Raw genomic sequence first — 16,325 nt, 5'->3', positions numbered from 1 at the left:
AAATGAGGAGTTGATGGGTGCTGACGAGTTGATGGGTGCAGCACAGCAACAGGGCACAAGTATACATATGTAACAAACCTGCACATTATGCACATGTACCCTAGAACTTAAAGTATAATAATAAAAAAATTAAAAAAAAAAAAAACAGTATTTGGAATGTTGTAAATGTGATAAAATTGTCAGCAAACATTAAATATCATTATGTATTATATTAAAATGTAATGAAATTGCACACCCTACCTCAATAAGAATAAAATTAGAAGTTAAATGAGTATGAAGGATATTATGCCAAATGGGAAGCTTGGCACAAGTTTTTCAAACCACTTTGAGGTGCGGAGGCATGAGCTGGGTCACCTTTTGTCTTCTTTCCTGCTTACATTTGATCTCACAGTAATTTAACTTAATTATGTCTCAGCAGGAACTTAGACTATATATATATGTGTGTGTGCATGTGTATATATATATATATATATAGTGAATCGTTATTCATTCTTTCATTCGGCAAATGTTTATGAGAACATATTGTATATGATGAATATTTGCTGAATGAAAGAACATATATTCTCATAAATATAAGATCTGATATCAATACATATTCTCATAAATACTTGGTGAATGAAAGAATGAATATGTTATGTATATGAATGATATGCTCTCAGTTTATAAGGGTGATCAAAACAGTCCAACTTTTTGCCTCAAATGAACCTACATAAATATTAAAAAGATATATGGCCTCTTTTTTTTCTCTTGTATTGTTGGCAAAATCATGTGAGTGATTATCATACTGAAAAATCCTTAAGGCAAAGAAAGGCTGTTAATTCTCTCCCTCCCTCAAACACATGATTTTTAATATTCGAAACAGTATTTTTCAAAGTTCTCTTAACCTGAGATTTCTATGGTTTGACTCTAGGATCAAAACACAAGGGACTTTGTCTGTATTATTTCACTTATAATTGTTTTGTATATTTCTGGTGTTTAAAATGTTTAAGGTTGCTTCCCACTCATAAATACATAATATGTTGAACTTAAAATGTGTATATTAACCGATTCTCCATAAATAAAAATAAGATGTATATATAAAATAATTCATCTGTTGTATTTAGGGAACCGTAATCGTTGCATGCAAATTTTATTGTTAGTGTTTTTAACTCAAAAGTAGGAGTAAACCAAAATGTGTGATTTTTCTTTTGTGTGACTCATTTGTTTGTTCTTTATTAGTTGGCGGTATGGGTCGGATCATTTGTTTTTAAAACTACTTAGGTATGATTGACATACAAAAACTGTACATATTTAATGTATCCTATTGAGTGTAATTAATTTTTAATTTTTTTGTGTACTTCCTAAATTTATAGTCTGGTGAGTCTGGAAACAGATCTGTTTTTCACTTGTCCTGATTTAATGACAGTTTCCAACATTGTTTTGTTATTACAAGTACAGAATCTTTATTATTTTTATTTTATTTTATTTTGCCCCTTTAATGAAGACACTAAAATTAATGCACTGGAAGGAGTGGCAGAGTTGGAAAATTTGTAACCATCATAATTCAGATGTAATAGGTTTGAGAAAGAATCCTCAAAAATGTTAAAACAAGGGAGGAAAGTTTGTTGAGAAGCAAGATGTTCTTCTCTCCTGGACCCCATTGGTTGTTGGTGGTCAGAATTGTTCAGTGTAATAAATAATAGACATTTTTTTCTTAAAAAAAAAAAAAAGAAAAATCCTTATCCTGGGTAATTTTAAAAGCCTTTTAGAAAATTACAGATTAGTGTTCTTTTCACGTCACAGTTTTCCTGCTTTAAACTGACTCTACATGTTCCAGAGCATTAGCTCTTGATATGCCCTGGTATTTGTCTATGTGATTTGCCATTTGTTTATAATTGCTGTAATGAAGCATGATCCGTATGTGCTTATACTCTGGTTGCTGTGGTTTCCTCTGATTTAGTTATGCTGTTGAGTGTTATGAGTACAGAATCAGGAGGAAGTTCACCAGTAAGTTCTGGTTCTATTTCTACTTAAAGGCAACCATGGGAATTAAAAAGCTGTTTATTCCCATACGTTTTATCTCTTCATAGTCAATATCGCTGAACTACTCTTTGCTATCAATGGACCACTTAATGGGTCCACATGGTATTTCTTACAACACAGGGTGTCTTAAAGCAGACCAGTTCAATGGTGAGGCTATACTGGCTGATTCATAATTCTGTGCAGGAAGGGATGGGACTTTGCTGACTTTGCTTTTCTCCCTTCAGAATTTCCCAGGTGTGCTGTGTGGACGTTTTTCAGCCACTGTTTCTAAAATTTTCTACTTTCATTCATTTTAAGGGTGCTTATATAGAGACCTACTGTTAATGCACTTCTGCATCTTGCAGTGAAGGCCAGATAATGGAGAAAGTAGTATAATTGCTACTTCTTCAGCCATGGCCTTTTGGCTTTGGTGATTTTAATATTTTATGCTAGTACAAAGAAAAAACTTTTTTGAAGGAAAATCCACACACATCTTCTGCTGCAGGCATTCAGAAGGATGTAATCTATGCTGCCATCACTGCTGTTGCCTTCCCATTAAAGAACAGGCCATCTGTCTCAACTCATGTTAACAGCTGTCTCACCAAATTTTGATGTCCTGATCATGAGGTGACGCTGACCATGGTTACTGGGTTCGCTGGGTAACATGATGGTCATGGAAGGCATGGATTCCTCACTTCCAAAAGGGCTCCCAGGTGTCAGACACCAGCAAAGTGTTTGAAAGTCATCTTTCTGTGGCAGTGGGAATGTGTAAGGTTCCTAGAGATTTATTCCTGTAATGTTTATAACTGAGATGATGGCTGCTATTTATTGGGTGCCTACTGTGTGCCAGCCTTTGGGCAGCACTGCGCATACACTGGATGCCTACTCTGTGACTTGCAGTGTCTTGCAAGGTAGATATTATTATCCTCATTTTACAGATAGAGGACACTGAGGTTGAAAGAGGTTAATGATTTGTCTACGTCACACAGTAAATAGCAGATGAGGGTTGGTATGCTGGTCTGAAGGGCTGCAAAACTTACGTTCTTTTGTCTGCCCCATACTCTGTACCCCCAAAGTAAAAGCTAGCTGACTTGCTCTCAGTTCTTGAAAATTAGAAATTGTCTGGTTTGAGTGTGTTTTTGAAAAAAAATAAAATTGGAAATTAACTTGAGTGTGCTCTAAGGGTAACAAAGAAATTATCCCTAAGATCATACCATATTTAAGAGTGCTATAATTTTTTCTTCTTTATTTCACTCATTTCTGCTTCTCTATATCCACAGAAGATTGGGTAGAAGATGCTTTGTGATATTTAGCGATTTGAAATTTCTGTTATTTTTGTCATTTGACGTTAGCTTTAATGTTAATTCAGAAGGCCATATTTACAAGCCTGACTCAAGAGTAAAATCTTGTCACCTTCCAACTCCAGCCCTTAGTGACTGTGTGCCTCTCTTAACCTCTATGTCCCTTTCTCTGGTCAGTCAGGCAGATCATTTAATAGTCATTATTCAAAGGCTTGTGAAGATGAAATGCAGTAATTCATGTAAAGCATAGAGATAGGAATGTAAAAACCAGTAAATATTAACTGCCATCGTCATCATCATCATCATCAACACTATCCTACAAAAGTTACTAGTACCACTGAAATAGTGTTGCTACGTTCAAAGTAGCAGCTATAACTAGAAGAGAGACATGCCAAATAGCCGAAAGCTTGAAGAACGTAGTTTAGAAATTTCTAAATTATTTTGGATATTTTTCTTTGAAAATATTTTGGGTAATCTGTGAATATAAAAATAGCTTAGCTAAGATAGTTACATGAACAATTTTAATGGAGTCAACATTCAAAGAGCAATGGACCAATTCTCTTTACTACTATCCTAAATTTGCAGAAAAAGTGAGCCTATGCAGAAATTTGTAGCCGCAGCCCAAAACATTTCCAGCAGTGTCTTTATATCGTTGTAATGAAATTTAAGTAGGTAAATGAAAAGACCCCTATTCAACAGATCTCCTGGACTCTCATTTTGAGAGTCACGTTTCTCTCTGCGTGAGTTGTACAAAACTGTTCAGCTATTATTAAGTGTCTCATTGTCTATCTGTTTACCTGCGTCTTTGATACCAAGTAAACTAGACTACAGTCATGTTGGCACATTTCCACTTGCTGCCCAAGAGGTATTGAGATCAATGAACGCTAACCCGAGGAGCATATTCTTACCAAATTAAAGAGCGACATGAAATATGTGTTCCAGGTTCCTGGTTTTAAGCTAAATATGCATCAGTTATCTCTGATCAGGGGAAACAGAGGGCGGGTAAGTACTTCCACCTTCTCTGTGTGTTCTAAGTTCCTTAAAAAACTTACCTGGAAATTAAGTTGTAATTTTAGCATTTGAGAGGAAACTTGATTTTAAAATAATAATCGACTGGTTTACATAACCCTTTATTTAACTTGCTTACATAATGTGTATAACACTTTGAAGGTAGTGGCATGTGTTTCCAATTCACTCTGAAAGAATATGAAAACAGCTATCTTGTGAAGAAAAGTACAAAAATTATACCACAAATTATGATCTTAAAGGAAGCCTTATGAAAAGAACTAATGTTTGTTAACTGAAGATGTCATGAAATTAAATTTGATGTATCCCCTAATGACTAGTCATAGCTTTAAATTGAATAAATAAGAGTTCTCTGATTAATCCACTAGATTTTTCTGTTTTAAAAGTTAGGCTTTTAACTGTTTTCAAAATTTCTATCCTATTGGAACATGATTTTATAATTCCAAGATAGGCTGGGTGCGGTGGCTCTCGCCTGTAATCCCAGCACTTTGGGAGGCCAAGGTGAATGGATTACAAGGTCAAGAGATCGAGGCCATCCTGGCCAACATGATGAAATCCGGTCTCTACTAAAAATACAACCAGGCGTGGTGGCGGGCGCCTGTAATCCCAGCTACTTGGGAGGCTGAGGCAGGAGAATCGCTTGAACCCAGGAGGTGGAGGTTGCAGTGAGCCGAGATTGTGCCGCTGCACTCCAGCCTGGCGACGGAGGAAGACTCTGTCTCAAAAAAGAATAATAATAGTAATAATAATAATTCCAAGATAAAGCTGGAAGGTAATTGATTGCTGAAGGACTGTTCTCTGCCAATTAGCACTAACAAATTCCCTGCATTTTTGACGGGCTTCGGTGTGCAGATTGTTGTACTAGGATGGGGTGGATCATGGGTAGAGAAGATGGAAGTCCAGGATGAAGAAAAACTTAGCGGAGCGTGGTGGCGGTTGCCTGTAGTCCCAGCTACTTGGGAGCTTGTCCCCACCTTCAAGGAGCACTCAATCTAGCTAGAGGCCAGGACTGGGTATGGTCAGTTTAAACTGTCTTCTTTATAGCTGCTGGTATAAAAAATACAACACTCAAGTACTTAGATATTTCATTTAAAATAACAAACTGCTTGGTATGTAATTACATAACTTTAGGGTTATGCTTTTAGTTTTTAAAACCATGAGTCCAGAGAAAATTCAAGGTAGGGGATTAATTTTTTATTATTGAATAGACAATGATAGGTTCTAATAATATAAAAATACAAGACTGGCAAGTTTTTTTTGTTGTTGCTGTTTTTGAGACGGTCCCGCAGTGACGCAATCTCGGCTCACTGCAAGCTCCGCCTCCCAGGTTCACGCCATTCTCCTGCCTCAGCCTCCCAAGTAGCTGGGACTACAGGCAGCCGCCACCACGCTCCGCTAAGTTTTTTGTGTTTTTAGTAGAGATGGGGTTTCACTGTGTTAGCCAGGATGGTCTCGATCTCCTGACCTCGTGATCCGCCCACCTCGGCCTCCCAAAGTGCTGGGATTACAGGCATGAGCCACCGTGCCTGCAAGGTTGGCAAGTTTCTACAAGAGCTGTTGGCTTCTTCATTGTCATCCTGGAGGTTACATGGAATAGCTTATGTTTTGAAGCTAGTTACAATTACAATAATGGGTATCCGCTGGTAATTTTCTAAATTGTCCTTTAATTTTTTCAGTAACAAATACATACATGATTGATGCTAAAAATATTCATTTACTTGCTATGTCTCACTAAATGTTTTTTATGATTCTCTGGGCTTTGACAAATCAACAGAATTTGGGGTTTAGATATATTGTGCTATATTTGAAATGATTGAACTTCTTATTTTTCTTCCGTAATATAAATTGTTTTGTAACATCAAATGGAGAAGAGACTAATATTGTGTTCTTTGTGCTAGGTACTGTGGTAGGTATTTTGCAGTTGTGGGTCCTGGTCTGTGTGGTTGCTAACCCTTCTGACCTACATAATTCTGGCAACATCTTTAGTATCCCCTCATATCTATAGAGGCAAAATTTATTTCTATCACACTTTAAATATACCACATCGATTTCTATGTCTATGGCTTGATTTGGAAGTTAGGGGATTTAATTTCCTCTCCCTAGCTTAGTTACTTTATTTCCTGCCTACATAGTTGCTAAGGTCAAGTTTCTTTCCAGGCTTTGTTTTCCTTAGCATGTTTTTTTGGAGGCAGGGGAACAGTTGGTGATGTATCTGTGGTTTATTGCCCAGCAACATGAAAGGATGGGGATCGGGGAGAGTCCTCAAAGAGAAGCTCAGATCACAGATACCTGACTGGAAGATTAAAGTAAGCAAAAGCAGTAGCCACATGAGACAAGGTTAATACGTGGGCTTACGAAAATGTCCTAAACATTATTTGGTCTTTTGTATGATAAGAACTCTTTCTAGAATATAAGCATCATAAGAGTAGTTCTCTTGTCTGTTTTGTTCTCTGTGGCCCTGTCATCTGTGCCTGGCACAGTGTAGGTGCCTAATAATGATGTGTTGATTAATTGAACTATGAATGAATAAATAACATATTTCAATGGTAGTTTCTGGTCTTGTACTTTATTTTATTTATTTGACTGAAGTTTTTTGTTGCTATTCTAGTAAATGGTGAGGGAGAAGCTTGCTACTAAAGTGTGTAATTTCTAAATGGTTATTTTAAAAATTATATTGGAAACTTTTTCTCCTATAGAAAATTATCTCAAAGTATAAGGTAATGTATTTGTTGGTGGGGGAAGCATTTTATATCTCTGTAATACAGTGACACTTGTATCTTTGATCTTTACAATGACACTTGTATCTTTGATTTTTATTACCCATCGTTCTTTTTTAGAAAAATCACCTCATGCATTTAAAAAAAAAAAAAAAACTTTAAAAAATTCTTTGTAGTCTTTACAGTAGGGAAGTTTTGTTCACATGTATTTGAAGAGTGCATGAAATAAGGTTTGTTTCCTTCTTTTATGCTTTTATAATGTGCCAAGATAGTGAGGGGTTCTTAATGAGTAGATTTACATAATTTAGGTTAAGGCATGTACTTTTTTCCCCCCAAGGGTTTTAATATAATTGCAAAATTCCTCTTTAGAAAGATCATATCTAATTTACATTTTCTTTCTTCCAACCCCACTTCATTCTTGAATCTGATGGGTTAAAAAAAATTGATTCTTTTTTATTGAATATTTCTAAGTCCGAACATCTTTTCAAATGTTTTACATGTGTCACTTGTTCATGTACTTCATCCATTTTTCTGTTGAAATTTTATCTTACTAATATATAAGTGTTCTTTGTAAAAGACACCTAACGTTTATGGTGTTTGGTGAATTGTTTTCTTCTCTGTGCAGTTTTGTAAGACACTTTAGAGACTGAAGGGTGTGAAGGCTCTGAATTTTTATTTATTTGTTTAATTTTGCGATGGAGTTTCCTTCTTGTTGCCTAGGCTGGAGTGCATGGTGCAATCTTGGCTCACCGCAACCTGCACCTCCCAGGTTCAAGCGATTCTCCTGCTTCAGCCTCCCAAGTAGCTGGGATTGTGGGCTTCCACCACCAAGCCTGGCTAATTTTTGCATTTTTAATAGAGACAGGGTTTCACCATGTTGGCCAGGTTGGTCTCAAACTCCTGACCTCAGGTGATCCGTCTGCCCCAGCCTCCCAACGTGCTGGGATTATAGGCGTGAGCCACCATGCCTGGCCACCTCTGGATTTTTTAACATAGACCTTTCTTTTTGTCTGTTGCTATTCCCAGTTGGAGAGTTGAGCAAATATTTCTATGTAAGGCTAATTAGTCTAAGTAATAGGTGTGTCATCGTCATAAAGTTGTAAGTTTTCTTGTGTATCATAAAATTTTTCAAGAGATATTCCTCTGACTCTCCAAGACTGAAACCAGCATTGCAGCAGCAGTTCAGCAGCAATTCTAGAAGAGGAGGGGAAAATCCTGTGCCGACATATTTTTCTGACTGTTGCTGCTGTCTTTGGTCTTTTCAGGAACTTGCCATTTTAAACATAATTCACTGTTTTGACTGTATTATGTATGATTTCATCCCCATGCACATTCACATGAAAAGTGAGTTGTCTAACCCTGGGCTATGTTTCCATTTATTTTCAGAGTATTCACATACTGGAGAGGACTGCTTCCTCTAGCACCGAGCCCTCCGTAAGTCGGCAATTGCTGGAACCGGAGCCCGTCCCCCTCTCCAAGGTCAGTGATGGAATGCGGTGCTTTCTCTGCTGGCATGATGCCTGCTCTGGGGCCAATTGAACTGTGAATAACTTTTATACCTGACTCCCCTAAAATAGCTGTGATGCCAGTTGTAGGCAACTCTTTGCACTTTTTCTGCTTCCAGTGAGTAGAGTTTCTCTGCCCTTTGTAAGAGAGAACAGAGAATGTGTACTTTGCTGGGATTTGCAGGATTACATACAAAGGTCCAAAATTCTCTTTAAGGGAAGAAGGAAAAAGAAGCTATTGCCTTCCCTGTTGGAGATAAAAACATATTTCTATGCCCAGCTAATGGAAAATTTAAAAAACTGCATCCAGCAATAAAAATAATAACAGCTACCATTATTGCCCATGTACTGCATCACCAGACACTATGAGAAGTATTTAAATATATTATCCCATTTAATATAGTTCTTATAAGTAGCTCCACACACACAGTGTAGGTATTTATCACATTTTACAAATATGGAAACTGAGAGTTCGTAACTTGCCCATAGTAAATAAATAAATAAACTATCAAGGATTATAGCAGAGCAAGAATTCAAACTTAGATTTGTCCAACTCCACAACCAATGCTTGTCAGCTCTTCCCGAGCTGCAAGGTAGAACAGTACCTATGCGGAGGGGCTGTTGTATATTCTGGCTTCTAGGCTCCTTCTCACGTCTGGTCTTCCTAGCAGTGAGCTCATGAGAGAACAACTGCAGATTATTTATAAGACCTTTTCTGTGTCATGGGAGCCAGTGTTCCCTCCCCTTCAGCCTGCTCTTCCTCAGACTGGGGAAACATTAAATTCACATATGTCTAAAACGTAAAAATGATAGGGAAAAGTTGAAGATATACCATCCTACTCCTGCCCATCCCTCCCTGAGATTTTCAATGGGCTTCCTCCTTTATTGAGAAATTCTGAAAATAGAATGCATACAGACTTTGAATTCCAGTATAAAAATAGCACTTTATACCCAGAGATGGTTAATTTCTAAATATGTAAAACCGATCATTACACCTTGCTTTTCTATATTAAACATAATCCTTTTAGAAAAGAACACTTTGCTACCCAACTGTTACGGAATATATACACTTGAACCTCTTTAAACTGTAAAGATATTACTAGCTATAAAGTTTATTCTGTCAGACAAGAATAGACTGCTAAACCGCAGAAAGCAGGGAGTTATTAAAGTATAAAACATAACTTAGAGATAAAAAGTGGTCTTGACTTCCATTTGAATAGCAAATAGAGACTGTATACCTGGTAAATATAATATAACTGGTAATCTCTTTGAAATAGCAATTCTCTCTTATAGTTAGCTAAAGGAAATAGAGAACAAATAAAAGGGCAATGGAAAAAGGTAGCTAATATTTATTGAGCACCTACTTTGTGCCAGGCACTGGATTAGAACATGTATTATCTCACTTAGCCCCCAACTCGTTGAAGTGCATATCAATGTTGTTTTTACTTACTGATAATTATGGCATAATTTTCCAGGCATGAAGACTTGGTCTAACAGCAATTCTTCCTAGAAGGAGGTGGTTGTTAGCCCAGCTCACAGCAGCTGGGGCTTGGGTCCACTGGCTTGATATAAAGGGATCTGGGTAGGGTACATACAGCATCTACTTCCCATTACTTCTCCATGTTGTTGCCCATTTAGATCTTGCTGTAGGACTACTAAACCCTGGTTGTGTTTCTGTGTCAGTACACACCACACCTCTTGGGGCCTCATGAAATCAGAGGGCCATATCTAACCCAGACACCATCGCATCTCACCATCTCTCGGCCCCTTTGAGAGATGGGCTTCCTGGGCACTGGTTAGTAGTGGAAGAATTTTTTCTTGAAGTACACATTGTCCTGATCAGGATTTGTTCCAATCCTAAGCTTGATGCATTCACCTGCTAAAGCATTTTTATGTACCCACACACACTCACCAGCATACATCTGCACACGTGTGCACATACAGTTTACCTTCAGAAAGGAAATGTCTCTATTTTTTCCAAATGAAAAAACTTGGGCGATTATAGCATTACTGTCTGTTCTTATTTATTGTTATTAGGGTAAAAGTATTTTTAAAACTTGTAATACCAATAATATGTATATATTTGACACGTCAAGTACTGACATGATCACATTATGGCTTTTAGCTCTGTTTCTGTTATAAGTAAACCCAGGAAAATTGGAGACTTTTAAGCAGAAAAAATATCAACTGAAATTACAAAAGCAAATGCTTCAATTTTCGGAAAATAATTTTAATTTTCTTAAGATAGTCCTAGTCTACTAAGCATAGAGGGAGAAATTTTAACATAATGGAAAATAGAACATAGATGAGTTGTTTCATTCTTATACACTTTATTTGTAACATTATCCACAGCATTTATAATTGAAATAGGAAGAACATTGTCTGCTCTGGTTTTATCTTTTGCCTCTGTCAGTTTGACAGCATATTTAATTGTGAAAAGTATAGTAGGACTCTTTTCTCTTTCTTTTACTGGACTTAGTAATATTGCCTCAGACTGAATAAAATTATTTGCTCAAAGCTGTCACATCTATGTTTAAGAAATACTTGTTAACTTTTTGCCTTTCTATCTTATCTCTTTTTTTCTCCCTTCTGAAGTTAAACTCCCAGAGAAGAAAAAAACACTGTGATAGAAATTAGTAGCCGTACATGAGAATGATACATTAGATTTTGGGGACTCTGGGGGAAAGGGTGGGGGGTGTCGAGGGATAAAAGACGACACATTGGGTACAGTGTATGCTGCTTGGGTGATGGGTGCACCAAAATCTCAGAAATCACCACTAAAGAACTTATTCACGTAACCAAACACCACCCGTTCCCCAAAAACCCACTGAAATAAAAAATAAAAATTTATAAAAAGAAATTAGTAGTTAATAGCCATTACTACAATCTGAGTTTAGTCAGAAGAAAACTTGCAAAGCTCTGCACTTATTAAATGTTTCCATTTTCACAAGTTATACAGAATATTCTTCATCATCCACACACACACACACATACAGTCAATCAAAGATGAACACCAGCTTCCAAATAAATCTAGCCAGAAATACAAATATTATTCTTCTAGAGATACTATCCATGGATGCAGCTACTGAAAATAGAAATGCCACTAAATACGGTGGATATCTCTCTAAGAACAGAGAGAGAGCTCTAATGAATGTATTTACACATAGATGGAGATTATTTTGTGGAATATAGTGGTCATCTACCTTTCTGTGTGAGTCAAAAGCCACAGGCATTAGAGTTTCTATAAGAGCCTACTGGTTTCTCCTATTATTCTAAACATTATTCATAAACAGCGCTAACTTGTTGAATTGCAGTTCACTACTAAGAAATGCAACCCAGAGGCTCCCAGGGGCATGTGTATCTTTGAAAGCATGAAGTTCTTTGGTGTGTCTTTGGTGAGCAGGTGTCTTATGTGCGCTTTGGAATGCACGCAAGCCTTCCCGAGAGCAACCGTGACCACAGCGCTGTTATTCCCTGTTAATAGCAGGTTCCAAGCCACTTGAGACAATAGCAGCCTTTCCATTTCTACACAGAAAACCAGGTCCGCGCACTAATTGAACATTTGTCATCAAAATAGTCTTATTTTGAAACTTTAAAGTGCCTCTGTGCCCGGGGATTCACTGTCTGGAAAAATGCATTTTAAACATCCTGAGTACAGGCAATCGAATTTCCATCCTACCCCAAACAGACAAGGTGGCTCCACTGAGTCTCTGATGGACCCCACTTACCTCTAGGTCTACCTGGGAAGCTCTTTTTAACTTCAGTTAAAAGTGCATAGCTGTGTTTGATGTTAGAATTTGCTCCAGAATGTTGTTCATACTTCTTTCTGGTGGGCCTAGTACTGCTTCAAAAGCAACTTCTACTTAAGAATCTGCTTTAAGTGTGTCATCAGGCACTGAGAAACGTGATTTGTTTCTCTTTTTTTCTCTCAGGAAGCTGACAGCTGGGAAATTATAGAAGGGCTGAAAATAGGCCAAACCAATGTCCAGAAACCAGACAAACATGAGGGCTTTATGCTGAAGAAAAGAAAATGGCCTTTAAAAGGCTGGCACAAGGTAACATTTTTATCATATTCAGGTTCAGATTGTCTTCATAAATAAAGAAGATCTTATTTGCTATCATGAGGTGGGAAACTAAGAATATGACTCTATGCGTAAAACTAGCTTTTTTTCCTTTTTTTTTGAGACAGAGTCTTGCTCTGTTACCCAGGCTGGAGTGCAGTGGCATGATCTCAGCTCACAGCAGCTTCCGCCTCGCAGGTTCAAGCGATTCTTCCACCTCATCCCCCTGAGTAGCTGGGACTACAGGTGCACGCCACCATGCCTGGCTAATTTTTTTATTTTTAGTAGAGACAAGGTTTTAGCCTATTGGCCAGGCTGGTCTTGAACTCCCGGCCCCAAGTGATCCGCCCACCTCAGCCTCCCAAAGTCCTGGGTTTACAGGTGTGAGCCACCACACCCAGCCATAAAACTAATTTTTAAGGCCTTATTTTAACCACATGGATTGTAGTCTATTATACTTAACAGAGACAGAGATCTGTAATATACATATGGAGGGAAAAAAATATGTGATATTTAAAATCCAGTTTGTATATATTGTTGTCTGATTTACTTTTTTCACTTAAATTAGTATAGATAAGTTCTCATTAAATACTCTTTGAAATATGAGGTATTTTAAATGCATGCATGTATCACTTTGGATGGATCTATATTATATATCCCACTGCTATCGAACTAATTCCCTCTTGCTGGATATGTAAGATATGCCTCATTTTTTACTATTGTGATGTGATGAATATCCTTACACATGAACTTCTATTTAGTTCTTTGGGATAAATTCCTAGAATTATTGTTACCAGTACAAACTACAGCTGGAAAATCACTGATCCCAGAAGTTTGTTTACTGCTCTTTAAAGTCTACAGTTTATTCCTCTCCTTCCTCGCAATATCCTTATCCTATATCTCAGTTTTAATGATGGAGAAAATATTTTTTACTGCATTTTACCATTACCCAAGTAGCAAGGATTCTGTCATACTAAGGAGGAGAAAGTTGCCAGACATTTTCAGTTTAAACTCTTTTTTTTCTTTTTTTGAGACAGAGTCTCACTCTGTCGCCCAGGCTGGAGTGCAGTGGTGAAATCACATCTCGTTGCAACCTCCACCTCTTGGGTTCAAGTGATTCTTCTGCCTCAGCCTCCCTCCCGAGTAGCTGGGACTACAGGCGCACGCGACCATGCTTGGCTAATTTTTTTTTTTTCTTTGGTATTTTTAGTAGAGGTGGGATTTCACCATATTGACCAGGCTGGTCTCAGACTCCTGACCTCATGATCTGCCCACCTCAGCCTCCCAAAGTGCTGGGATTACAGGCGTAAGCCACCGCGTCAGTTTAAACTCTTTAGTGGACCACCCAGTATCCTCTTTGAAATCAGTGGAAGAGTAAATCTATATACTTGGCACATCTGCACGTGGATTTCATCTCAGGGCAGATACGTTTATTGGCCCAAATGGCCAGTGGTGGCTGCCCATTGGCTCAATGCAGGGAGGTTGTGTATGTTAACTTCCTTGAGGAAACATTTTATGTGTTTTAAGGGAAAGACTTAAAAATGAACACATGGGAAATGTTGCCCCGGTCCGCTGTCTGTGAAAGTCCCTTCTTCCTTGTCAGAAACTATCTTTCCTGAACCCATAGTATTATCATAGTGCCAAGGACTTGCCCTCGCTGTTGTTCTTCCTGAGATTTTCGCCAACTGGCCATCCTCCTCCTTCCTAAGATCACCGTTGCCTTTCATTCTGACCTGACCTCTTTGTGTTTCCCCAAATTGATGGCCTTGCTAATTTCTTTCCTTATGATATGCTATAAATGATCTCTGCTGAAATTCTTTGATAGACAGACATGGAAACACAGGAAAAAGCGGTCAAAGAAACAAATTTTGTATGAATTGCTAACTTTAATTTAGCACTTTCAGTCCATGATTCAGCAAAACTGGCTGTGGTTTGGCAGCAACTTTCTAGACCGTGCCTTTGAACATTTTGCTACATAAATAACAGAGGGCCTGCTTTGCACTGTTGTCTTTTCTCCTGATCTCTGCAACCACCATGTGTTTATTTAGATGTCAGCCCATTTGACTGACCAAGTTAAGGGCAACTGATTTTAATCAAGTGTTTTTCAACTGTAGAGACTCTTTTTTCCAGTGCTGACTTGTTGTCCTGCAGAACCTGAAACAAAGGGGTTTCAGTGGCCTTCTGTGAGTCCTATGCAGAACTCATAGGGGTGCTCTGTGCAGAACTCATAGAAGGCCACTGTACTCACAGAAGCAGATCCCAGGTCCTGACTACCTGCCATCTCAGCAGCTAAGAGGTCCCAAATCACATAAAAACTTCCCAGCAGAGTAATTTTCCAGGAACAGAAAGATTCCTTGCATCTGTAGAACTAGAGGGCACAGGACCCATTCTTTGACCGGGCCCTGGGAACTGTTTGTTCTCTTGTGAATTACCCATGGAAGAAAAATCAACAGCTGAGAGTTCCTGAGTGTTTGTAGAGCAAAAATGGGCAAATCCATTCAGACTGGACTAGGATTATCTTGGAGGAGACAAAAATTGCCAAAAACCTCTCTCTTTTTTTACCCTTAATGTAGTTCAGAAATAATTTTCAGCCTCTTTGATTAATGGTAGAATGCAAACATTTGCTAAGTAGAGATGCAAGCATATTGCTAAGCCCACTTAAATTTTCCAGATAATTCATTATTCATAGATTCAGTCCACTGGCTTCTGTAATGGACATGAACATTTTCAGGAATTATCTGTGGTATCCAGGGAAAATTCAGGAGTGTGTTCACAGTGAAAAATTCCCTGTAGACGTGTACAGAGCTCCTTATATAGTCACTGTGATCATTTCTCACTTTGAAAAACATCCCAATGTGGTTCATTCAGAGGATTGTAGCTTCAGGTCCTCAGATTCCTTCTCTGTTAAGAAAAATCATGGTGAAAAGACTCCATCCCCATTGGATTATGTATAAAAGAATCTTGATGGTTAACAGTATGGAACTAGAGCTCTTATCTCCTTGCCATTTAATGTGACTGACTGTGGCCAAATGCACTGAATCCAGATACATTAAAATGATCAAACATATTGATTAATAAATGCCAAGCAACATTAGACCCACATTTGTGAATGTTTTATATAATTCAAAATACAGACAGTAACTAGGGGTGTTTGGTTCTTGCAGCGTTTTTTTGTCCTGGATAATGGAATGTTAAAGTATTCAAAGGCACCACTCGATGTAAGTAGCACACAGGACATGTTTCAAAGATTGATTCTGAATTCTGCTTGAAGTGAGTAAACACTGTAATTGTACAAGCCTTGTGCCATAGTTACCAGCTTTGTGCATGTCTGGGCCTGTAAGATTTCACAAGCTCCCAAACCTCCATGTTCTAAAGTGTTTCAACCTAGTGCATGAAGATTTAACTATTTTGATGTGTGTTATTAAAAACAGAAGCTTAAACCTTAAAAGTGACACATGAGTAAAATCACCTTCTGTCACTTGGAGAGAAAACCCAAATGGGCTTTTTTTCTGCATCTCCCAATAAACTCTGCTTTATGTGTGCTGCTTTGTTCTTGTCAATGTCCTTTTAAAAACTATCTTACAAATCTTATTTCTAGGTCATATGTCTTTTTATCTTGGAGATCCCAATTCACAAAAATTATTCCAAATTGTTTTTATTTAGTATACAAAGGAGTAGTTTGCATGTAACACTGGAAAATTCCTTCCTTCATCA

The 16,325-nt window shown here is 37.8% G+C and overlaps 1 protein-coding gene across 2 annotated transcripts in view; it reads left to right on the top strand.

Annotated features, from left to right (window-relative positions):
* Positions 1 to 16,325, top strand: part of OSBPL6 (oxysterol binding protein-like 6) — a 154,129-nt gene that overhangs the window by 62,074 nt on the left and 75,730 nt on the right. The window contains exons 1-4 of one of the 2 annotated variants that reach the window (XM_011991827.1): positions 4,147 to 4,304; positions 8,432 to 8,524; positions 12,483 to 12,605; positions 15,776 to 15,829. In XM_011991827.1, coding sequence (XP_011847217.1) covers positions 4,227 to 4,304; positions 8,432 to 8,524; positions 12,483 to 12,605; positions 15,776 to 15,829 — 348 coding nt within the window. In that variant the 5' untranslated portion in view covers positions 4,147 to 4,226. Of the gene's footprint in view, positions 1 to 4,146; positions 4,305 to 8,431; positions 8,525 to 12,482; positions 12,606 to 15,775; positions 15,830 to 16,325 lie in introns of those variants that run through there. The other variant, XM_011991826.1, reaches the window with a different exon arrangement.

The sequence above is a fragment of the Mandrillus leucophaeus genome, unplaced genomic scaffold (assembly GCF_000951045.1).
Source record: "Mandrillus leucophaeus isolate KB7577 unplaced genomic scaffold, Mleu.le_1.0 Scaffold40, whole genome shotgun sequence".
NCBI lineage: Eukaryota > Metazoa > Chordata > Mammalia > Primates > Cercopithecidae > Mandrillus > Mandrillus leucophaeus.
Note: the sequence above shows the minus strand (reverse complement) of the source record. Positions and strands in the feature narration are given on the sequence as shown.